Source organism: Mirounga leonina, unplaced genomic scaffold (assembly GCF_011800145.1).
Source record: "Mirounga leonina isolate KUSES-001 unplaced genomic scaffold, KU_Mleo_1.0 Mir_178, whole genome shotgun sequence".
NCBI classification, from domain to species: Eukaryota; Metazoa; Chordata; class Mammalia; order Carnivora; family Phocidae; genus Mirounga; species Mirounga leonina.
The window spans coordinates 28,230,001-28,254,561 of record NW_023270464.1 but is presented as its reverse complement, the minus strand read 5'-3'; the positions used below and the strand labels follow the sequence as shown (position 1 = coordinate 28,254,561).

Genomic DNA, 24,561 nt, shown 5'->3' with positions numbered 1-24,561 from the left:
AGGAAGCCCCACCCCGGGGAGCATCGCCCACGCAGGAAACCCCGCCCACGCGGGAAGCCCCGCCCCGGGGAGCCCCTCGGTTGGGGGGAGGACTCCGGCGCCCGCCCCCTCCAGGACCAGACGGGCAGCCCCAGCAGAATCACAGCTGCAGAGACGGCCCGTCCGGTCTGGCCCCCGTGTCTCGGAGGGCCCCGGAGAGCAAGTGCAGAGGGCGCTGCGGCGGCCCCCGCCCCTCCAGGATGCGGGCGCGCCCCGTGCGCTCCCCATCGGGGTCCTTCCTGCCAGGAACCGCTCTCCGCCGAGGGGAGCCACACCCCACCCAGTGCCCGGCGCGGTGGGGGCGCAAAGGCGGGCCCCCAGCCTCGATCCGCCACGCCTCTGAGGGGCCGCCCGGCTCCGGAGTTTCTGAGGGGTCCTAACTGTGGTGGCCCCCTGCGCTGGCTCCCTCACCGGGTCACACGGAGGGCCCCCAAGAGGCCTCCCTCCCAGAGTGTCCCATCTGGGCCAGAGGTCGTGAGCGAGGTCCCAAGGTGAGTCCGCAGGGGCTTGGAGCCAGCTCTCCTGGCTCCCCAGGCCCCCCAGCATACCGCACGCCCTCCTGAGTCTGGCCCTCCAGCCCTCTGCACGGCCTCCCCAGCTCTGCAGCCCCAGGGTCCTCCTGCCCTCCAGCCCCCCAGGGCCCAACTATCTCCCCAGACTCGCCCTTCAACACTTGATGGCTGGGGTGGACCCACGGAGCCCGGCTTACAGACCCCGTTAAGAAAGAAAAACAGACTCCGAGCGAGCGGGAGCTCCTGGCTAGGGTTGTCCCCTACCAGGGGACAGCGTGCTCAGCCGGGCTTCGGCCACAGGGGCAGCCCCGTCTCTCCGGGGCAGCTTGAATTCTGACCTTAAGGAAAGTGGGGGTCAATGACTTGAAAACAACAAAAAAGTGCCACCCACTCAGAGGCCTCCATGGCCTAAGGGCAGAGAAGCTCTTTGTTCTAAAAAATTCTCCTTCTGGAAACCTATCCCAGGGAAATGCTCCGTAAAAAGGAGAAAATCACACACACAGATGATTATTTCCTGTAACAAGAAGTGCGACCAACTCCAAAGAGCCAGAGATGGGGAGTGGAGCATTATGCTACCGTGAAAAATCACACGTCCAGGATAACAAAACACTTGTGTTATCAAGTTAAGTAAAAAGATTGAAATAAATAAAAAAACAACAACCCACAGCAAGATTCAAAATCTAAATTCAGTATGTTTGCAACTATGTAAAATGGGGGAAAAAAACCCCAAGATCTATGCAGAGAAAAGAACTGGAAGAAAACACACTGAGATGTTTATGGCAGTTATCTTTGGAGGGAGGACTATGACTGATATTTTTAAACCTTTCTACTTTTCTGGATTCTCAAATTTTCTCAAACGGGTACGTCAATATTATTTTTAAAAGGGAAAAGTAGATAAGTAACTAAAAATATATCACTTCCTCCTAGAAATACGGTTTTTGCCAACATGTGTTTCCCCTTCTCCCCCTGAGGGATTCAGGGGGCTTGTGAGGGGAGTGCCACCAGCCTGGAGGGCGGCCCTGGGGAGGGACGTCCGGGGGGCGGCTACTCACCCAGGACCAGGGTGGGCCAGCTGGAGATGCGGGCCTTCAGGCCTTGGTAGAAGATCTGGTGCAGGAACATGATGGTCTCGCTGCAGGGAAAGCACAGGGTGAGCTGCGCCCCAGGGCGTTCCTGCCCCTCCAGGGTGTCCCTGGCCCCGAGCCAGCAGCAAGCCGCTTCCTCCACGGAGTCCCCAGTGAAAGCCTGTCAGCATGGCCTGTACAACTCGTGGGGTCTAGTGCTGGACGAGTACACAGGACCCCTTGTTAAGAATCGGTGGAGAAAGGGCACCTGGGTGGCTCAGTCGTTAAGCGTCTGCCTTTGGCTCAGGTCATGATCCCGGGGTCCTGGGATCGAGCCCCACATCGGGCTCCCTGCTCGGCGGGAAGCCTGCCTCTCCCTCTCCCGCTCCCCCTGCTTGTGTTCCCTCTCTCCGTGCTCTGTCTCTGTCAAATAAATAATCTTAAAAAAAAAAAAAAAAAAGAATTGCTGGAGAATTCCAAGAGAGCCCCAAGCAGGGCTCCCTAGGCCAGGGCCGCCAGTCTCCCTGTGCCCCCCAAGTTCTCGCCATCTGGGAGCGACCCTGGGGAACCCCAGAGGAGCCCAGGGCTCTGGAGAATACGGAGTAAAGGCCACTGATAACATGCATATAGGGCTGTGGCCTCAGACCCACAGGGCTGCACTTAGCCTACGCCCCATCCCAGGCTATGTGGCCTTGAGCAAGCTGCCTAACCTCTCTGAACCTCAGATCTTTCTGCACAAAATAAGGAGGTGAAATGAGGTAACCGCTGCAAGCAATGGGATGATGTCAGCGCCCGGTGCATAGTGGATGCTCAGTAAATGCTAGCTTTCCACCACCCTTTTGGGACAAGTTAGGGAAGCAAACGAGCCAGTGTCCCCCCAGCACCGGCTTTGTCACCGCCGAGAGTGCTGGGGGGATGTGCGCTCCCCAGGCAGCTGGCCCCAGAACAGACAGCTCGCCAGTCCTCCATCCTCCGAGGACAAGGGGACTTCTGTCTCCGCGGGGGAGAGGCTCCCTCTTCCTCCGGCAGCGCCCTCCCTGCCAGCCGATCCTTCTCTGCTACCGCTCGCCACCCCAGCTCCTACCGCCCTGAAGACCTGGGGCTCTCCCCGTGTGCCTGGGGCTCGCCTTGAACCAGACCAAGGAGTCCAAAAGGACGCTAAGTCGTGCACCCTGTTCTTGGACAGGAAAAGTGAGGCCCTGGGAGGAGGGGTTGGGGCCGCCTGAGCCACTGCTCTCTGCTCACACGCCCTCCCTCCTCCCCCTGGGCAGTCCCCGCTCCCAGCCCTGTGTCCCGGGGTGGGGGCGGGGGGGGCCTCACTGCCTCAGAACCACAGGCCGGGCGGGGGTGGAAGGTGCAGGGGGGCACGGGCCTGTGGGCAGCAGAGCATGGGTCTCCCCCGAGACCCCAGGGGGAGAAGAGGGGAAGGCTGAGGGGAGAGTCGGGGAGAAAGACACCCAGATGACACCTCCAGGCTGAACAGCACAGTGTAACTCGGTCACATCCGCCAGATGTACAGGATGGAAGAAAACCATGGCGCCAGAGAGGACATCGAGATTCCAAGTAGAGGACGCGTTCTGAGCTCCATTCTGAGCGTGGGTCCTGTCATTATGGAGACTCGACTGTCCTCTCCCTGAAGTCCCGTGAGAATGGTCCCCCAGGTGTGGTGACACACTGATTCCCTGACCAGGGCCACCCCAAATGGCTGAAGTCATTTTCAGTTTTAGGCAGCAGGTCCCCTATAGAGTGACTTTTGACAAGGCTGGTTTCTGTCTCTCTGTGGCCCCTAACTAGTTTGTTGAGTGAACAAACACGTACCAATCCTGAGAACTTTGGCCAGCCACGTGTGAAGACCACTTGGACAGTTCAGAAGCAGGAGACTGACTGACCTAAGTGTGTGTGAGAATGCACAAAGGGAAGAATATCTGATCTGAGATGGGGAGATTGGGGGTCGGGGGACTTTCAGGGCTCTTGAGGGAGCACAGCCCCAGCAACACACAGGGGCACCATTCCTAGGCACCTCCAGGCGACAACTGCTCAGGATGCATTAGGGAGGAAATGAACCTTCTTAAATTCCAACACTGCACAGGCTACTGTAGTAGCATGTTAAGAACATCATAAGCTAGGACTAGAAAAACACAGTTGATGAAGCCTCCGTTTTTAAAGTACAAACTGAGCGAATTTCACCTGTAATCTTACTACTTAGAAGCTACCACTGTCACCCATCTCATAAGAAAATAAAGTGATCTCATTTTGATTTGAGTTTTTTAAAAAGTCATTGTTATGTTCTTTGAACATCTTTCCTATGTAGTGGCCATCTGAATTCCTTCTTTTGTGAATTCCCTAGCCATGTCCAATTACTATTTTGTCTCTTCTTAATTTTAAATAACCCTGTATATGAAGCACATAACCTAACATACATGTTGTAGACATTTTTGCTCAGCTATCTGCCCACTGATTGTGTGTTTACTGTTTTAATTTTTTGGAAGTTTTTCCATTTTGCTTTGTGAGGCATATCATTTCTTTCTGTCTTCTGCTTCTGAGTGTGTATGGATTGCAGACACACCTGTTTTATTTTGTTGCTTCATTTTTTTTTTTAAGGTTTGTTTTTTTAAGATTTTATTTATTTATTTGGCAGAGAGAGACACAGTGAGAGACGGAACACAAGCAGGGGGAGGGGGAGAGGGAGAAGCAGGCTTCCCTCTGAGCGGGGAGCCCGATGCAGGGCTCGATCCCAGGACCCTGAGGACCATGACCTGAGCTGAAGGCAGACGCTTAACGACTGAGCCACCCAGGCACCTCCTTGTTGCTTCATTTTTACACGAAAGTACTCAACTGCAATTAACTGGTGTGAGATGCGAGTGAGGGGGATAAATGCAATCCTCCCGGTGAGGTCAGCCAACTGCCCGATTGCATCTATCAAACACGCCTGCTGTTTCCGCTGCTTTTCTATGCTGCTTCTGACTGTTACTACTTTTTTTTTTTTTTTTAAGATTTTATTTATTTATTTGACAGAGAGAGACACAGCGAGAGAGGGAACACAAGCAGGGGGAGTGGGAGAGGGAGAAGCAGGCTTCCCGCTGAGCAGGGAGCCCGATGCAGGGCTCGATCCCAGGACCTGGGATCATGACCTGAGCCGAAGGCAGCCACTCAACGACTGAGCCACCCAGGTGCCCCCTGACTGTTACTGCTTTTTATACGGTCTTAGGTCTGTTTCTAGACTTTCTATCTTACTTTCTGGCATTACCCTCAGGCGGTTTTCATTCCTTTTAATATATTTATAAAACTTTATAACATTTTAATTAAAGTTGGGCATGTTTCTTTCATTGTTCTTACTTGAAAACACTGTTACCTACTTATATGTATTTATTCCTTCAGTTGAACTTCAAGATCACTTTGCTATGCTGCACTTTGGGTGGAATTATATTACATTTATAGAATATTTTGGGTGAACATGGCAACTCCATGACACACAATCTTTCCATCCAAGGTGCTGGTCCACTCCGTTTTTGTACAGCCTGCAAGCTCAGGAAGATTTTTACATTTTTAAACGGTTTGGAAAAAAACAAAAGAATATTTCATAGTACGTGAACATATGTGACATTCATATTTTAGCATCCATAAGTGAAGTTTTATCAGAGCACAGCCATCCGCATTCATTCATGGATCGCCTGTGATTGCTTACTTTCAACATAGACCACATGGCACACAAGGTCTAAAATACCTCCTATCTGGTGCTCTACAGAAAAGCTGTGCTGATCCCTGGCCCATGCGAATAGTGACCCTGAATTGTGCAGTGCGTAGCTGGTATAGCTGTACACGATGGCCCTGACCCCACCCACAGCAAGCAGGACCCAGACACAGAGTAAGTCATTATTTAAGTGTGATGGGTGTCACAAAGAGCAGCAGAGGGCCCTGGGAACACATAAGTAGGGACATGGCAAGGGACATGGGGGTGGCCAGGGATGTGACAGCCAAGGGAAAACGTGAAGACAGAGTAGGAGATGCCTGTCAAGGACGGCAGGGTGGGAAGAACATTCGAGGGAGAGGCAGTGATCTGTCTGCGGAACACACCTGGGACGTGCTCATTCTGCCTGCTGCCCCCTGAGCCCAGAAAGGGGCATGACTCACCCATGGGCAGTCCAGAGTAGGTGGGCAGAGGTTGGCCCCTGCACTCCCGCCCCACCCTCTGCCCGTCCACACAGCCCGTTACCCATCGCCCCTCCCGTGCAGACACGACTAATCCCTGGTGGCACGCTGCCCTCCCCGCCGTCCCCGGTCTCACCATCCTGCTCAACCCAGGACGGCAGGCGGCCACAGCCCATCAGTCCGAGCGGGCATCGATGTACAAGCCACCTGTGCCCCCCGCCCCCCGGGGCAGGATGCCTCTGGTCGCAGGCGATACCTATGGTGTCCAGCACAGGGGGGCCGGGAGAGGTTTCCACCGTAGGGAAATAGCCCCAGTGTGCGAGCTTCTTGTCTGGGCTAACCCAAACCTCCTGCACACGTTTACTCGGAAGACCTTTCTTCCCCTACTGGGGGAGCACACCGTGAACCCCTCCCCGCCCTGCGGCAGCCTCCAGGAATCCGCCAGCCTGGACAGAGTCCTTCCCCAGCTCCAGCAACTACCAAGTTAGCATCAGGTTTCCAACGGGGCCGGACCTCTCAGCCTAAAAGCAAATCCAGCAGAAAGCCATGTACAGGAATCTCTTCTGAAAGTGGGTCAGCAGCCTCCATGGTTGGAGGCAGGGAGCGCAGGCGGTCTGCCCGCGTCCCGGGTGCTGCCTCCACAGAGGGGCTCACGTGCAGGGGAAGGCTCTCGAGCGATGCAGGGGGGAGGTGGAGTGCACCTCCAGACCCTCGCGACCATGAGCAGGGGGAGGAGGCTGGGGGTCAGGGGACAGGATCCCAGCCTGCTACTGAGCAGGGCAGTGGGGAGTACAGAGCTTAACAGTAAACAGGGCTGGGCTAAAACTGCAGCACACACGATTGCTGTGTGCCCTTGAGCACATCCTGCAACCTCTCTGAGCTCTAGCCTCATGGGGCGTCGCTGAGGACTGGAAAGCACGCAGGTGCAAAGCAGGTTCCACGAAGCGCCACCGTAACATGGTGAGCGTCATCCGGAATGTTCACTCCCGCCAAGTGCTGGCTGGGGTTGTCATGAGGGCAAGGGAAGCGTCACCCCTTGTGCTCACGAGGGCACAGAGGACGGACGGTGAAGGTCATGCTGTACCCCACGGACCATCCAGTGAGCTGCTAATGATCACAAGGCACCCACTCCTAGGTCATTCCTCCCCCTGGAAGGAAAGAACTCCAGCCTGTTCCCACTGGAGATCAGGGCCAGGGTGAAGAGGGAGCCAGCCCCAGAGGACGTGCATCCCCGGATATGCTCCCTGGGTTCTCTTACTTAAAACAGTAAGAAAAACAGAGTGGAATACATTGATTGCTTCTCCATGTTGAACCAGCCCTGCATTCTTGGTGTAAATTTCATTTACTCATGATTATTTCTGGATCCAACCTGGTAATGTTCTGTATCTACAAGATCTGATAGGAAACAGACTTTGCTTTGGATGCTGGAGGGACACTGGCCTCACAGAGGAGGAGGGAAGCGTCCCCTCCCGTTCGATGTGGATTCCGTTCCTGGCAGGTGCATCACCGGGGGCGTGACTGCTAGGTTAATGTCTTGCTCCCACGGAGCACCGGACACGTAGCTCGGTGCGAGATGCTGTGTATGAACCCCTCACTGGATCCTCCAACCCCTGTAAGAGGCAGGTACGCTCCTGGAGGCCGTGAGAACTGATGAGGCTGCCGCTGTTTGGACCAGGATCAGTGAGACCGCAATGGCAAGAGCCTGGCGCCAGGAGGAGGAAGCTTCCTCCCTCCTGTTTATCCTCAGGCAAAGGCCTCCGACCTGATTGCGCACTTGTTGAGAGATAAAAACCATGGGCTATTTTTTTCAACAACTTTTGAGCGAAGGAGGGGAGCCAGCCTAAAAACTCTTAACTGAAGACTCCAGGATAAAAGAAGTCCATGAAAGATCGATGAAGAATAATAAAAGCATGGAAAGATTAAAGAAACGCAAAAGCACACGTTTCTTAGTGGTTGTGACAAGCGGTCACCAAAGGCTTGCAATCGTGGCCTAAAATGCGAGAACCTGGTGCAGTACAGAAGGGTACCAATACCTCCCACAGCACAGCTGACCCCCGAACGGCCTGGGTTCGGACCCCGCGGCCCGTTACCTGCGGGTTTCGTTGATAAATACAGTAGGGCGCCAAACATGTATTTTCCTTGTGATTTTCTGAACGCTGTTTTCTCCTCTCCAGCTTTCTCTATTGTAAGTTACGGTCTATAAACCATTTAACGAGCAGATTACATGTTGACTGACTTATGTCATCAGTAAGGCTATCCGTAGTTAAGATTCGGGGAGCCCAAAGCTATGTGTGGATTTCCGAGTGTGCGCCCTTCACCCCCGAGGTGTCCAAGGGTCAGCCGCGCCGAGCCTCTGGGCTGCCTGCAGGTGCAGTCCGTGACCCGTGGCCGTGGCACCAGTGGGAGATGGGGTTCCCCAGCTCCACTCCAGACCTCCCAACAGAGAAGCACAGGGTGGGTCCCCACTCCTGCGCTCACGTGTGCATGTCTGTGGACCCTGCTGCACCACCCGGGGCGCTCAGGAAGGGGTGCATCCTGCCACCCCATCAGAAAGACCCCACTGCAGTTTCTGGGGTAAGTGTTACCCGATTTCACAAAAAGGTAATTGATTTTCTTGGTTTTAGGAAATAAGGGCATTTATGTAATACTTAAAAATTCTGTTCCACATGTATATTAAGCATCAACCTTGTAAGGCCAGGTGGTTCAATTTCTAGAAGGTCTTATGAGGTCAAAGGCTGTTCCCCGCCCCGTCTGTCTGTCCGTCTCTTTCCTGCCCCGACCCTGGTGCGGCGTCCACACCCACGGCCTCAGCCTGCCCATCCCAATGACTCTGGGCCTCTCTAACCGGACCCCTGACCGGCGTCCACACCTCTCCATCACCTCCGGACCACCCCACAGGCCCCTCGCACCCGGCACCCCCTGGGTCCTGACCACCGTGGGGCAGGCCTGGGTGAGGGCCGGTTAGGGTGAGTGAAGTGGCTGAGTGAGGCGTATTTTGGCAGGATCACAGCCGAAGGAACATCTCGGGGTACACGGCGGCCCACCCTAATTCCTGGGGGGGTTGCTCACACATTGCACTCTGGTTATGTGTTTTCACATCCATTCACCCAATTTTAACACCCACCAAAAAGCTCATCTATTTAAACCATTTCTTAAGAAACCCCCTTTAAAAAGAGGTTGACAGCCGAAGGGTGGCCCCTAGCTTGGCCTTCTGGGGCAGCATGGGGCCCACAGTGACGCCAGAGTCGCCATCTGGGAACGGGAAGTGCGTCTGCAGGGCAGGTGGGCCGTTCGGCACAGAGCCTGGCCTCTAGGTCCTTGCGGCCCCATCGGGGTAGAGTGGAGCACAGTCAGCGTTCCGGGGCCAGATTTAAAACTCGGAACAGGGCGCCTGGGTGGCTCAGTCGGTTAAGCGACTGCCTTCGGCTCAGGTCATGATCCTGGAGTCCTGGGATCGAGTCCTGCATCGGGCTCCCTGCTCGGCGGGGAGTCTGCTTCTCCCTCTGACCCTCCCCCGTCTCATGTGCTCTCTCTCTCTCTCAAATAAATAAATAAAATCTTAAAAAAAAAAAAAAATCAGTTAAAAAAAAAAAATAAAACTCGGAACAGTTCCGCCGCGGCTTCTCAGCGTCAGCATTAACACGGCGGGAGCCACGAGCCCCTGCTGGGGGGCCTGTCTGTGCCCGCCAGGGGTCCCAGCAGCCCTGGCCTCGGCCCCCTCGCGGCCCACAGCACCCCCCAAGCCCAGCCAGGTTCTGGCCATCAGATGCGTCTGCAGACATGCCGGGCCTGCCCCGGGGGACACGACGCCCCAGGGGGCACCTCCACCCACTGCACGGCACCCCCACTTGCGGGGGGGTGGCCTGGAGCCACGTGGCTCGGGCGGCCTCCACACCGTGGGGGCCGTTCGCTCAGCGGTGCCGGGCGGTCTCCGTCCGCCGTGGCCGAGCGCCCGGGGTGGGCCGGCCTCTGAGGGAGCTCACCTGTTCAGGAAGATGCTGCTGACGTCGTCGTGCGTGATGGGGGGCTTCTTGGAGCTAGCTGCCATCCGCAGCGGGCGCAGGAAGTTGTTGACCAGGATGTGCAGCTGCTGCACATACTCGGCCTCGGCCTCCAGCATGCTGAACACCACCTGGTTCCTCTTGCGCATGCTGTCGGCGTGGGGCGAGCGGATGTAGTCCTGGATGACGGTCTTCCACTTGCGCCGACATAACCAGCCCCGAAGGAAGCTCTGCACCTGTGGGACCAGGCGGGAGGGGGCTCCGTCAGTGAGGCCGCGTGGCCCCCAGGGTAGGGACCGGGCTTTGCCACCCCTGCCCCCCAGCAGGCTGGGTGTGCAGGGGACAGCCCTGCCGAGGGCCAGGCTGCGAGGTCCTGGGCGAGTCGCCCGGTAGCTCTGACCAGTCCCCCATCTGCAGACGGGGCTCACGAGGGGGCCCCCGGGCTCCAGTGCGGTCGGGGAGCTTGCCAAAATGCAGATGCCAGGCCCCACCCCGGACCTCTGCATCCTAACGAGACCCCCGGGGGGCTGTAGAAGCGTTCTCTGAAGGAGGAAAAGGGTGGCCCGGGCCTGCATTACGGGAGGGGGCCGGAGAACAGGGGCCTGCCAGGCCGTGCTGGGCCCACCACGTCTCGGCTAACAACTGGCCTGAAAGCCCAGAAGTTCCTATGAACACTCGTCTGGAGAGAGGGCGATTATCAAATTGAACAGAACATGGCAAATGAGTTAATCTCATGCTTGGGGCCTCGTCAGCGCTTCTGCCTGGAACCTCTCCTCCTGCCTCCGTGGGGGAACGGACGCTGATACTTGATCTTGGAGTCGGGCTGCTTGGCATGGCCGCGTGTTGGCAAGAACTCGGGCGAGGACCTCGATCCCCAGCCACACAGAGCTCGCTGCGGCTCTTGCGGCTGGCATGGAGCCCGGGGCGGGGGGTCCCGGGGTCGCCTGCTGAGGACCAGGCACAGATGCTCGTCAGTCTCAGCTGAAAGGGGCACCAGCAGCAAGTTCAGTCGGCGGCTGCGGATCTGTGGCTGGGGCTGTCTGTCTCAGAGACGGGGCCAGCCCTGAGCCCAGACCACTCTCTTCCAAGATAGGGAGGCTCTCTCCACCAGGGAGGGCTTGCCCTGAGGCCCAGGAGGGTGAAAATGGAGGGAGGGATGGAGCAGGATTTCAGCTGGTACTTAAAATGTTCCAACCAGGGGCGCCTGGGGGGCTCAGCCGGTTGGGTGTCTGCCTTCAGCTCGGGTCATGATCTCAGCGTCCTGGGATCGAGCCCCGAGTCGGGCTCCCTGCTCCGCGGGGAGTCTGCTTCTCCCTCTGCTGCTCCCCCTGCTTGTGCTCTCTCTCACTCTCTGACAAATAAATAAAATATTAAAAAAAAAAGTTCCAACCAGAAGGGCTTCTCAAAATGGGCTGAGCAGCCCAGGGGAGTCACAGCAGAGGGAGTCCAGCATGCCCCTGCCGGGGTGGGGCTTGGCTCGGACCTGGTGACGAGTCCCGAGGCCCGCGGGGGCCTGGCAGGTCCTCCAGACGCAGGAGGCCGGCCGCTGGGACGAATGGGGCTTGTGTGGCAGGTGGGCCCCGGGCTGTGCGACCTTGTGTTTTCCAGGAGGGGCTGTGTCCAGGGAACAGAGGACATGTGCTCTGGAGCTTGGCTGGGTTGAAACATCACGAGCAAACGCCGAACTGGGTGACCTGGGCAAGGGCCTTTGACTCTCTGCACCTCGCCTCCCCGTGCGTGAAATGCAGATAATAATGAAACCCCAGAGGGTTTTCAGTGAGGAATGAATTAATCTGCATAAAGCTCCTAGAATAGTATCAGACACATAGGAAGTGCTTAATGAATGTTAGCTATTTCTATTTTTGAGAAACAAAATCCAGATTTTTATGTGAAGTGTTTAGCTTCTAAAGCACTGGCAACAAATTAAAAAGAAAAAAAACACACTGTGCGGGCTCAGAACCCCAGACACGCCGGGAGGCTGAACTTGGCCTGGGAGGACGCCCGTGTGCAGTTTCTGGTCTGGGGGCGTCGGGGCTTTCTGCCCGCTCCACATGCAGGATTGTCCAGTTTCACTGGGCTGTCTTAGGGTGACTCGGGCTCCCCAACTTCAAGTCTGGCAGCTTGCACACGCACACACGCCCCTTCCCTGTGCACCTGCCGCCCTCGGCCGGCCCACAGTGCTGGTCGGCACCCCAGCCACCAGGCGGATTCCCAGGGCCTTCTACGACCTCTGGACTTTCACGGGGCAAACCAGCAGGGGCAGCTCTGGGGTCCAGGGGCTCCCATGCCGAGGTGGGCGGGGGACTAGAAGGGGCAGCTGTGAGAGGAAGGATCTGCTTGAGGAGGGGGCTGGGGTGGGGCAGTGGGGGAGGGGGCCAGGGGAGGGTGTGTGGCAGGGGGGACGGGGCCGGGGGGGCCTTAGGAGGTTGCCCCCATTATATGAGAAAAGCTTACAGCTGGAGCCTGCAGCCTGGGTTCCTTCCGCTTTGGAGCCTGTTCTACACATAAAACGGGGAGGCCACTACCCCCAGGGACAGCTCGGAGAACCCGCCTGACCAGTGCTGTTCAGGGGTCCTGTCTCAGGCTGCCCTGGGGGCAGGGGGGCAGGGGGACAGGGGTGACAGTGCCAGGAGGCTCTCTAGGGGGGCTGGTACAGACCTTCTTGATCTTCTTGATGTCGCTGTCCTCATCGTTGGGGGTGACGGTCTGGGTGGACTGGATGCGCTCATTGTCCTTGAGCAGGGATGCGATCTGTAACAGAGACGCGGGTCCCAGTGGTGAGTGAGCGCCCTGTCACCTCCCCCAGGGGGCCTTTGGCGCGTGTCCCCTGCTCTGCGGGAGGCTGTGGAGCCAGACGGTGAGGGAGCACTGGACTGGGAGCCCTGGCACCCGGGGTCTGGGCAGCGGGCACCCCAGTGTAATCTGGGGGCTTTGCCTTTAATCTGTGATTGTCTTTCCTACGCCCCAAACCATCGGCCCCTTTATTTTTAATTTTTACTGTGGCAAAATAACATCAAACTTAACCATTTTAACCTGTTTCAGGAGTACAGTTGAGAGGCTTTAAAGTACGCGCACGCCGTTGTGGAGCCGTCCCCGCCATCCATCTCCAGAACTTTCCATCGTCCCACACTGAAACTCTGGCCCCATGAAACAACGTTTCCCTGCCGCCCCCCACGCCCAGCCCCCCGTCAACCTTCTGACTATGAGCTTGACTCCTCTCCGTCCTCACAGGACTGAAATCCTACAGAATCCGTCCTTCTGTGACCGGCCGATTTCACTTGGTCTAAGTAACGTCCTCCACGTCCACCCATGCTGCCGCAGGTGTCCGAACACCGTCCTTGTTAAGCTTGAGTAATTTCCCGTGGTACTTACGTACCCTATTTTGCAACCCCTTCATCTGTAAATGGACACTTGGGCGGTCCCCTTATTTTTTCAGACAAAGCTGTGCTGGAATCACAGAAAAGCGGTGTTTTCCTGCTGGCCTGGCTGCCCCCCACTCCCCGGGCTGCCCGGAAGCCCTTCTCTGCCCAGGAGCCCCCTGTGGACGCCGCTGGCCTAGAAACACGGGCCAGCCCTGGGAAGGAACGCCCGTCTGCCCTAGAAAGCCTCCAGGCGCCTGATGCGGGGATCAGAGAGTCCAGCGCAGCTGCAAGGACAGAACCAAGGGGTGGTGCCCAGGAGAGGGGGCCCTGGCCACACGGTGGCGGGCACCTGGGCCTCCTCGAGTGGGCGGCCGGGGCGCGTTCGCCCGCCGCCCCGAGCCGGCGCTTCTGCTTGCTCCCATCCACCTGCTCCTGGTGCGTCACGCGCGGCTGGGTGCTCGGCACACACCAGAGCACGACATAGGGAGGTGGATTCCAGGAGAATTGGAGCAAGAGCAACAACATGGAGCTCACCCCCAGGAGCACGCTGCCGCCTCTTGGCCCCACAGACTCAAGATAGTAGCTTGGGGAGCCTCCAAACGTGGCCACCAAGCCAGCTCCCTCTGCAGAGCACAGGGCCCTGTCCCCTCAAGGCCACTTGCTGAACCGCACGCGGAATGGGCTCTCAAGATTGAGCGTTTTGAAAGCAAAATGGAACGGTTACCCGCTCTCCACTCCCCTGGTTGCTAAAATTACCCCAGCGATGCTCGCAGAGTGACTGAAAATATCTGAGCAGCACTCAGGCCGGCGCGGGCTCTTCTTCCTCCGCCCGTCGTCCCCCGCCCCGGCCCCCTCCCCGGGCCCTTTCCAATTCTCTGAGAACACCTGCACGTCGACATGCAGGCTGACTCTTTGATCTGTGCTCCAGAGGGCTGAGGGACACACACGTGCACACCCATGCCCATGCGCACACAGACACACGCATGTGCACGTGCAGGCTCTTAGCTCGGAAACGCGGGGATGCCCGGTCAGCGCCCCACACCTGGCCTGGTATTATCACTTCTCCGCCGCAGCTTTGCACACCCTACCCCTCCTCTCTTCACAACGGCGATGCACGTGTGCGTGTGTGTGTAAGTAGCCTGTGTCTAAAACTGATGGCGCTCTTCTCAGGCAGAGGCCTCAGCAGGCCCAGGGCGGAAAAGAGATGGAATGAGGTCAGGCGCTATGCTCCATGTCAGGCAGTGCTGGCAAGCTCTGGAGTCTTTACTTAAGGAGCGGGCTGGGTGGGCAAACTCTGGAGTGCTGTGAGCCCGGGGACCCTACAGAGGTCGTGGGCCGTGGCTCCTTCCTGCCAGGAGCAGGCGTTGGGAGGTGGTGGGAACCCCAACCCCATGGAGCTCCCACCGGCAACCTTTCTCGAAACCTGGCCAGTCCCCTCTGGGGGGGATTTGCTGTGGACCCGGTTTGCTAGGCTGGCACCCAGGGGCTGCTTGGTTGACCCTCGTCAGACAGCCCCAGAGAGCTGGCACTTGGGCTCCTGCCTGCCCCCTGGCTGGCTGCCCACCGGCCCCGAGATGGCATCTCTGATCCAGAATGCATTTAGTACAGCAGCTGATAGTGGAATTCATCCAGGTGTTTTTTTGTTAGCAGCGAAGGTTTTGCTAAAGATCCCATACTTCTTGCTCTTTAAGGAGCTGACACATGGCCCAGCGTCCTCTCCTTCCTGCTCGATCCCCTCTGGCCTCTTGCAAGCCATCCAGGTGCCCATCTCTGTCCCCCTGGGCCAACCTTGTTCACATGACCTTGTGGCATCTCTGTGCTGGGCTCTGGCAAGATGCAGCTGGAGGTGGAGAAGCCAGATCCCTCCCTGGAGGAGCTCCCAGCCTAACAGGGGGGTCAACCCAACTGACAAGGCCAGAACAAGCGTGCGGCCACTGCAGTGGGGGGGGGGTCTCTCCAGGGAAGCAGCAAGGGCCATCCAGAAGAGGTTCTGAAGGATGAATAGGAGTCCAACAGGAGGGCTATGGGACAGAGGACTTCCAGTGGAGGGGATGCTGTGGACGGAGCCACGGGGCATGCAGGGTGTGGTATGCCAAGGCAGCAGGGGACATGGAAGGCAAGCCTCCAGGCGTGGAGGTGCGCCCCAGTGCGGACTGCGGGGTCGGCTGTGCTCTCCCACGTTCCCCAGAGCGGTCTCCTCACTGCCCTACCTTCCGTGCTGGGGATCCATGGCAAGCTCTGTTTGCAAGACTGATCCAAACCCTGCACTGAAGATCTCGAGGGTCCTTCCAGAGCCAGGCCTCCGGGACTCAGGGTGCTTCGAGCCAATAACGTATTAGGACTGCGTCTAAGCTCCTACCCTGCCCTGCAGGGCCTGCATCACCGCTCCACACTCCCCTCTGAACATCAACGGGAGAAAGATCGCTGCTGAAACAGTGAAATGCTGCCAAGCGGGATGCCCGGAGCGGATGCTTTTTCTCAGAAGTGGATGCCCCTTTGCTTTAGCAGGTCCTCAGCTGCGTGGATGAAAGACGGGGCCTGGCTGGGGGTGGTCGAGTGAGCCAGAGAGCAAGGGTGCACGGTGCGGTGCAGACTTCCGTCAGGGTGCAATCTCATGTGTCCCTGGAGAGAGGCGGCCGTGGGGCTGCAGGGTGCAGCGATGGGGCTGGGGACCGGGAGCAGGACCTGCGCAGAGCCCCAGACCCGCAAGGGCCCAGGTTTGGCTGAGGGCTCGGCTGTTGCCACCCAGATGTTCTGAGGGCCCTGGGTCCTCCTTGTGCCCCAAGCCCTGCAAATTTTGTAGCTGGGCCCGAAGGAAAGGAAACCATGAAATGCTTAACGATGGGCTCTCTGAAGGAAAGACCCCCACTGGCAGCACCTGCCGAGTTCATGGTGGAAACAGTCCACGTCCAACTCCCACAAATGGAGTAACCAGCCTGCAGAACTTCTGAAGGTTAGACGGCAGGCTCCTGCAGGCCACTAGGAGCCAGCTCCCAAGCACCACGCTGTGTGTGTGGGGGGGTCCTGGTGAGATATCCCCCCACCAGGAAGGGCCAGGGGACATGAGTGCGGGGGCGTCTCCTGTGTGTAAGCTGGTTCCTGACTCGGCTGTGGAAGCCACTCCTCTGCTGTGTTCACACCTTTCGGGAAGTCTGTTCCGTGTTCCGCACGACAGCCCGGGTTGGGGGCTTGGGGACGGAAGGGGGAGGCACAGTCAGGTGGCCATTTGGGCTTCTGTGGACTCTGGTTCTCCTCCATGGACGCACGAGGCAGGGCTGTGCGGGCCTGGTCCTGTGACGCGCTGTGTCCACGGAAGCGTGAGCAGAGGTGCGCTCATTGCTCGCAGTTCCCTTCCCTGCGTGTGAGCCGGGGGCTCCATCGGCTGTGTCCCTGACTCCGAGCAAGCGTTCAGGAGCAGGACCCCCAGTGGACACCCCGTGTGAGGGAGGAAGCAACCCTTGCTGCTTGAGGCCCCCGCGATGTGGGGGTGGTGACTGCCGCGGGATCCGGGTCACCCTGACCGATGCGTGAGCTGACCACCGGCGGGGTACGGGGCAGTGTGGGGCGAGGGCAGGGGAAGGCGAGCCCCTGCACGTCCTCAGGGGTGTGCGGCGACAGGCTTGAGCAGCTGCTGACACTGTGGTCAGCAGATTCGCCTCCTTTCATCAGACCTGGCTCCTCAGGGCGTAGGCACGGGCCAAGGATCTGGAGCCAGGAGACCCAAGTCCGAGGGCTGGGACTCCATCACTCAGGTGACCTTGGAGCAACCTTGGATAAGTCCCTCCCTTTGCTGTGGACCTCAGCGTCTTCAGATCCCTCCAGCGGTCCCGGTCCAAGGCCTCCTGCATCCCTCACGGCCTACTTCCTGGGAACTGGCTGTGTCCACCCGCCCTGCAGGGTGTGTGTGTGAGACAGAGGCTACAGCCCGAAAGCCTAAGACGGCCTTTCTGTCAAAGTCTTCTTGAGAGGCCTCTTTTGCCCTGGAGGGTGATGCACTCAGTTGGAAGCGTTGCTCCACATTCCGAGTTGGCTTCTGCTGCCATCTGACTCACACGCACACATGCACACTCACTACCGACCTGCTTCTGTTCCTCAGCGACACGGGACTCCCCCTCGGCACCCACCCCTGTTCTTGCGCACAGAGCCCTGAAACCCGCCAAGGCCACATGCCACGTGAACCCACACCCTCTCCGCCCATAAAGGACTCACTTCTGCTTGGGTTCACACCGCAAGCTCCGTGACAATGCTGACGTCATCGTTCCCCAGCCAGACCCAGCGGGAGACACTTCCATCGCTCCAAGACCCAGCTCAGAGCGTGACGCCCGTGCATTCTCTGAGCACCTACTATGTGCCAGGCATAAGGAGCGAGTGAGAAAGGGCAGCCTGGCCCTCCAGGAGCACCCCGCCCCGGAGTCGGCTCTGCTGAGGCAGGCGGGGTGTGGGAACGGAGCAGGGGCAGTGAGCGTTCTCCCGGCTGGGGCGGGGGCCTGGGAGGCAGCATTGGACCTGCCAGGACTCCACGAGGCAGGAACGTGGGATGACAAGGGTGCAGGGCGCAGGGCTCACGGCTCTGGGCACTGGCTGGAGCCCCTCGAGACTCAGGAGTTATGGGGAAGAGGATGAGGCCGTGGGCAGCGGTCAGGGGGTTGCAGGCTGAGTGAGTGAGTGAATGGCACCTGGACCGCCTTGCTCATAAAGCTAATAATGTGGGACTGGGGTCGGGCCTCTGGTTCCTCACGGGGTGCAGCCTGGACTCGGGGATGTGTGCTGGGCTGGGGGAGATCCCCGGGGGGTGGTCTCCGGGATGGTTCTGATTCCAGAATGAACCAGGTGGCTTAGAGACGGGACAAGCTTGCATCCTGGAGCCGTGCGGGAAGAGGCTCCGAGCAGAGTGGAAAGACTGACAAGTGGACAGCCAGCCCTGGGCTCCAGTCCCAGCTCTGCGCCCCCCAGCTGTGTGTGCTCGGGCAGGTGGCTTGTGGTCTCTGAGCCTGCATCCCCTCAGGATGGTCATGGGCGGACTGAGGCGGCCTGTCCGAGGTGCCCGATGCAGGACTGGGGAAGGTATGCTGAACCTGACATTTGGTTGAACCCGAACTCCCAAGGGCACACTGCAGCTTCGTGATGAAGCAACAAGGTGGGATCGACGCCTTCCAGTCTGACCTCTCCAGGCAGAGCTGGCTTCAGGAGCATGGGACAGGGCCGTGGGAGCTCTGCCGCTCCCATCTTGAAATTCTTAATAATTTCCTCTGAGTTCTGTTTTATAAGTGACATCTGATGGGACTGTGGGGCACAGCTCAGGGTCTCAGAGCCTTAGCTCACAGTGTTCCTACCTCTCACTCGCCGCCTCCCCGAGGCGGGTTCTCGGCTGCCCACTCCCCACACCCGGGCACCCTGGCACGCACGACCACTGCTACCCTCTGTCTGGGAGCAGCTGGGTGGCATCAGCAGGAGACACTGGAATCCATCTGCAGGAGCCTCGGTGTAGGTGCGGGGGGGGGGGGCCAGTGCGCACCCGTGGGGTCTCAGGGAGCCGTGGGAGACAGCAGCCGGTGCATTCGGTGGGTGACCCCGTAATCTGGGTACCGAGTGCATCACGTGCAGAGGTTGGGGGAGGTGGAGGTTGAAGTTGGGGGTCACTTGCCCACCATGGGTTGGGGTGGTGGGCTGTGGGGAGGGGGGTGACTTCCTGGCCGCAGCCTTGCATTTTCCCCTTGCATTGGGCCCTGGAAATTACGTAGCTGACTCTGACTGCCAGAATCTGTGCTCTCCCATCCCCTCCTCAGCGCAGAGCCCACGGCTCTTGTGTGATGTGGCCAGATGGTGCCGTGTGCGCTGTGGGGCGAGGGCTCAGATCCTCCTACGGTGGGTGGGTGCGGAGGCCTGGGCGCTGCATTTCTAAGGAGATACCGCTTCATGGACGGCACTCAGTATCACGGTCCCAGCAGGCTCAGCCTGGTGACAGCGCAGTCCCCAGACGGCCGCCCAGCGAGCCCCGGAAGAGCCCAGAGAAGGGGCTGCCGTGCCACTGACCACCCCGTGCCCCTGCCGTGCTGGCTGGTGACGCAGGATGCTTAGCGTGGTCCTCGGCACGGCACCCTGCAACCCGCCCCTCATCTTGCGCCATCCTCACAACCTTGCCGGGTGAGGGTAAAAAACCCATCTTGCAGACCGAGGCACAGGGCTCAGGGGCAGAGGTGGGATTTGAACCCAGATCTGACTATGCACCCCTCCTGCTCTGCTGGTCACAGCCCCCCGCTCCCCGCCCCTCCAGGAGCCCGGGGTGGCGTGCGGTGCTGGTCTGGGGCCTGGACCCGGCCGGCGGTCACCTCTGCCTTCAGCCGCTCGATCTCGATCTCCCCGTCCTCGATCTGCTGCCGCAGCTGCTTGGCCACTGTCTTCTCCGTCTCCACGATCTGCAGCAGGTGCAGGTACTTCTGCATCAGCGCTTCATGCTCTGTGGCCAGCGTCCGGTAGCTACGGACAGACGGACACGCGGGTTAACTCGCTGCCTACCTGGGCCCGGGTGGGACGCCCCCACCGACGGCACTCCCGAGGTCCCGAATGCTGCACACGGTGCCCGGGGCCTTCTCCCCAACTCCCGGCTCGCGCCCTGACCTCTGGGTCCCACTGGTGCCGTCTCCCCCCAGCAAGGCCCCCGGGGCCTTTGTGCAGGCGGATCTTCTGTCTGAAGCCTGTCTCCCCTGCCCTCTTTCCTGGGCTAGCGCTGGCTCTAGCCGCAATGCTGTGTTCTCCGACCCAGACTCCGGGGTGCCCCCCAGCCCAGGTCTCTGACGCCAAACCCAGGGCTCTGGGCACAGGACCACCCCAGGGCAGCCTCGGCCGGGAGGCTTGTGTTGGGGGAGACTGGCAACAAGGCTGGAAGGTTAAGGGGGGCAGGTCAGAGGGCCCCCCCATAGGATAAGCAGAGGGCGGGAGAGGTAGCCCAGCATTTGTGTAGATTAACAGGCCTCAGACTTGCAGCGTGTCCCGGCTGGGGGAGCCAAAGACCAGCCAGGCAGGGGGCTGCCGTGCCCTGCCCAAGGTCACCGGTCCCAAGCCTCTGAGGGTGGAGCCAGGTCGCCTGTGCTCTGGGCCAGGGTTCTCCCCGACACCCCACAGCATGAGCAGGGCCGTGTGAAGGTGTCAGAGCTGGGGAAACACCATTCCGTAGAGGAGCGCTGAGCAGCTTTGCAAGGGAAGCCTCAGTGGGGCCCATCGGCGCAGGAGGCCGGGAGGCCAGGCATGGCCGCAGAGGGAAGGTCCTCCCTGCCCCTGGTCCCCATCCTCCCCTCCCCTCCCTGTGCCTGCGTCCCAGCTTCCTCCCACCCTCGGCTTCTCCACAGCAGAGGGCTCCCAGTATCTGGCCTCCAACCTCAGCCGCTGGAGCTCCCTGCCCACCTCCCAGCTCCACGCCTCGCCTCTCCAGCCTCGCCCCTGCCCCGCGGGCGGCCCTGTTCCTGCCCTGCAGCCCGCCTGCGTCATCCTCACACTCCTTTGCTGGTCCCGCCAGCCCCCCGGCACAGCCACCCCTGCCCTGCAGGTGCAGATTCTGGTTGGGGCCCCGTGCTCTGACCCGGTCTACCTGCCGGGCCCGGCCTCGCTCGCTCGCACACCCATTAGCCCAGGGACCTCCAATGGAGCCTTGGTTTGCTCATCCGTGAAACGGGGCTGTGCCAGCATGGACGGTCACCACACTGTGACTGCCCTCCCTGTCAGCGGGCAGAGGCCCTGCTCGCCCCGCCCTGGACCCCCGAATGTCCGTCCCTTCTGTGTCAGTAGCAGCCCTGTCCCACGGGCTCTCTCTCCTCGGCACATCGGGAGCCCTGAGTCCCTCCCCGTGAGGGACAAACCCAGCCCCCCACCTGTGCAGCACGGTTTGTTCAGAGGGCAGCCTGCCCTCACCCACCATCCCCACTGTCCGTCCCCCGCTCGCTCCTAGCCCAGGGCAGCCCAGGGCGGCCACCTGCACCCACCGGAGCGGGACCCGTCGGGGTGACCAGCGGGCTCCCCACATGCCCAATCAAGGGGACACTTTCCCGTCTGGCTTCTTACGTGACTTTTCAGCTGTCCTGGATGTGGCTGGTCAGTGGGGCGCCGGGCTGGCGATGCCGGCTTCAGTCACCGGCTCAGGGCCCGCACACACGTCCTCTCAGCCCTAAATGACACGGGAGCCCAGGCGGCTGCGCGTGGGGAACGGCCTTGCACTGAGGCGGTCGGGGGGACTCCAGGAGGCTGAGAAAGCCTGGTCGTGACTCCCGCCGGCCCTGAAGGCGGCAGGGGGTGGTGGGGCGGGCAGACGGGGCAGGGGGAGCGGGGTGCAGTGGACCTGGAACAAGTGCCCGGGGAGGGTCCTGATCCCGAAATCAAAGCTCGGTCCTGGCTTCCCCACCCGTCTAAAGATCAATAAGGCTGTAAGAGCGGATTCCGCTTGGCAGGACTATTTGCTTGAGACGAGGACTCTGCTTCCCTTACGAAATGAGTGTGAACTAGAATATTAGGTTTTCAAGTTTCTCCACTTCCCAAGAGGCTCTATTCTCTTTGAAAAGGAAACTCAGCAGAGAGATGACGGGGTCTGTCTTCACGTTGCCGCCCTTCTCCGCACTCCAGGGGCGTGGAAATCCGAGACTTGGTTCGTTTGTCGCGGGCGCCGGCGCTCTGCGTGGAGCCAGGTCTCCCGTGCAGCCGATCTGGGCTTCTCTGTCCCCCCCCAATAATGAGGTACTGAGCACCTCTTTGGGCAGCACTGTCTTTGGAGACTCAGAGCTGGAAGGAAACTCGGGAGCCACGAAAGACCCACGGTCTCATTTTTTACCTGGAGAAACTGAGACCCGAGAGGGGACGAGATTTGCCCCAAACGAGAGTCTGTGAGCGCAGCAGCTGGAGCTAGAACGGGGCTCCCGTCCCCGACGGCGTGGGGCTGCGCGTGCCCACAGCTCCCTCCCTGAAGTGTGGACGCGCAGCACCGAGAGACCGAGAGACCATGCTGTGGACCCTACAACTCACTTTTGTACGTACAATGTATCTATTACGTAAATGCAAGTAGAAACTAAATAAGGCTCGGGCAAAACTGCTCACGGCTCAACAGGGCTGTGGAACAGAGCCAGGCTCCCTCCTGACATGCACACACCTCACACTCACACACACTCACGATGGACTGGGCTGGAGGCTGCATATGGCTCAGCATCTGCACTTTCCCCCTAGAGATACAGAAGCATGTAAGTCAGCCTCAGGACGGCCTCTCCCACGCTGGGGTGTAATCCCTCCGAATCCCCGGGACCACAGATCTGACGGGTTTCTACCCCGGCTGCCAGGTGGTGTTACAGACGCAGCTGGCCTTAAGATGGGGAGATGATCTTGGTGGGCCTGACCCCATCACTCGAAGCATCTAAGATGGAGTTTTCTCTGCTGGGTCATGGAAGGGGGAGGTCAGAGATTTGGGGCTGCAGAACTAATCATTAAAATTCGAGGTTTCATGCGCATAGAATGGAAAGCGCAGGCCTTAAGTGCATGGTCTGACAGGTTTTGATCCCTGCATACCTCACCTGGGACAAAGAACGTTCCATCACCCCAGCAAGTTCTCTCTCACCCCTCCCAGCCAGCCCATCCCACAAGCGACTCCTGCTCAGATTCCTTCGCCACAGGCGAGCTTGGCCTATCTTACAATTTCACGTCCCTGGAATCAGACCGCCTGCCCTCTTTTGTGTCTGGTCCTTCTTCCTCGGCACATTGACTTTGACGTTGATCCGTTGTGTTCCGCTCGTCTGTGGCGGGTTGCTTTCCATCGCTGAGCGGTATTCTGTCGTGTGGACCTACCGGGCTTGTCTGCACGTCTGTCTGCGGATGGACACCTCGGCTAGTTCTAGTCTGGGGACTATTGTGCATAAAGCTGCTAAAGGACACGTGTATACAAGACTTGTTGTGGATGTTTTTTGTTTCTCTCAGATAAACACCAAAAGGTTGGAATTGCTGGTCACAGAGCAGGCCTAGCAAGTTTAAATTGCTAATTTGTAAGCAACTATCTAACAGTTTTCTGAAGTGGCTGAGCCATTTTCCGCTCCTGCCTGCTTGTGTGCGTTGTGGGGCCCCACCCCGGCCCACCTTCTGCTGCTGTGTCTACGCACCCTTCGCCGGGCTGGACTCCATACGTAGTAGAGTCTCACTGCCTCTAAGACATTTTTGTATCAGTGGATTTTCTAAATCAGCGTAGTCCTGGTTCTCAGAATGTACAACCAATTAGAACTCTGTATCGCTTCAACACGTAGAAAGCCCCTGCACATAAACAGGTTCATTTGGTTCTCAAAACAACCCTGCTCTTGGTTAGTGCAGGGAGATTGAGGTCCGCCTGCTGTCCCTGAGTCTGGGTTCTTCCCATGTGAATCCATCCTCCACGACACCGACAATTTCCGCTCAAGACTGTAGCCCTGACTGTGTTATTGCCCTGGTGTAAAACCTTCGATAGCTCCCACTGCTCACAGAGTAAAGGCCAAACACCCCAGCTGGGTGTTCAAGACCCGTTATGACCTGGTTACACTCCACCTTACAAAGCCCACACTTGGTCTCTTCATTATTCCTGGAAGCCTCTCTCCTACATCAGCCTTGGGGTGGGGCTGGGGGCCGAAGTGCTCATAGTTAAACCCCTTAAATATGCCCCTGGTCCTCTGGCTTAGATCAAATGTCACCCTATTTCCAGCTTCGCTCATCTCCCTGCAGATGGAAGTAATGTCTCTTCCTCGTGGTGCCTTGTACTTACCAGGGCCTTCGTGTACCAGAGCTAGCCGTGAGCATGTCGAATGTCTTCCTGACTGGACGGAACATCCCTGGGGAACACCTGCAACCATCCGACTGCCCAGCACCACACTCAGAGCCTGACTTTACAAGTTCATGTGTGAGAACCTGGTCTCCATGGCTGGACTAGACACTCCTTGAGGACAGGAATGGGCATGGCCTGACCTCGAGGTCACAGTCAGTGTTATGGCCATAATAAAGGGTTTCTGGTCAGCTGGCTTATTCCAGGGCTCAAGGAAGGGCCCTGGTATCCACCCACCCACCCATTCATCCACCTACCCATCCATTCACCCATCCATCCACCCACCTACCCATTCATCCATCCACCCACCCACCCATTCATCCATCTACCCACCCACCCACCCACCCACCCACCCATTCATTCATCCATTCATCCATCCACCCACCCACCCACCCATTCATCCATTCGTCTATCTATCCATCCACCCACCCATTCATCCATCCATCCACTCACCCACCCATCCATCCATTCATCCAACCATCCATCCACCCACCCACCCATCCACCCATTCATCCATCCACCCACTCACCCACCCACCTACCCATCCATTTCCCTATCCATCTATCCACCCTCCCACCCATTTGCCTATCCATACATTCACCCATCCACTCATGCATCCACCCG

General features: G+C 58.7%; 1 protein-coding gene across 2 annotated transcripts in view; it reads right to left on the bottom strand.

Annotated features, from left to right (window-relative positions):
- RASGRF1 (Ras protein specific guanine nucleotide releasing factor 1) overlaps nucleotides 1-24,561 on the bottom strand; it is a 97,191-nt gene that overhangs the window by 47,482 nt on the left and 25,148 nt on the right. For both annotated transcript variants that reach the window (XM_035024364.1, XM_035024366.1), the window contains exons 3-6: nucleotides 19,457-19,604; nucleotides 12,424-12,516; nucleotides 9,748-10,001; nucleotides 1,604-1,683 (exon numbers count right to left, since the gene is read on the bottom strand). In XM_035024364.1, coding sequence (XP_034880255.1) covers nucleotides 1,604-1,683; nucleotides 9,748-10,001; nucleotides 12,424-12,516; nucleotides 19,457-19,604 — 575 coding nt within the window. The remainder of the gene's footprint in view (nucleotides 1-1,603; nucleotides 1,684-9,747; nucleotides 10,002-12,423; nucleotides 12,517-19,456; nucleotides 19,605-24,561) is intronic.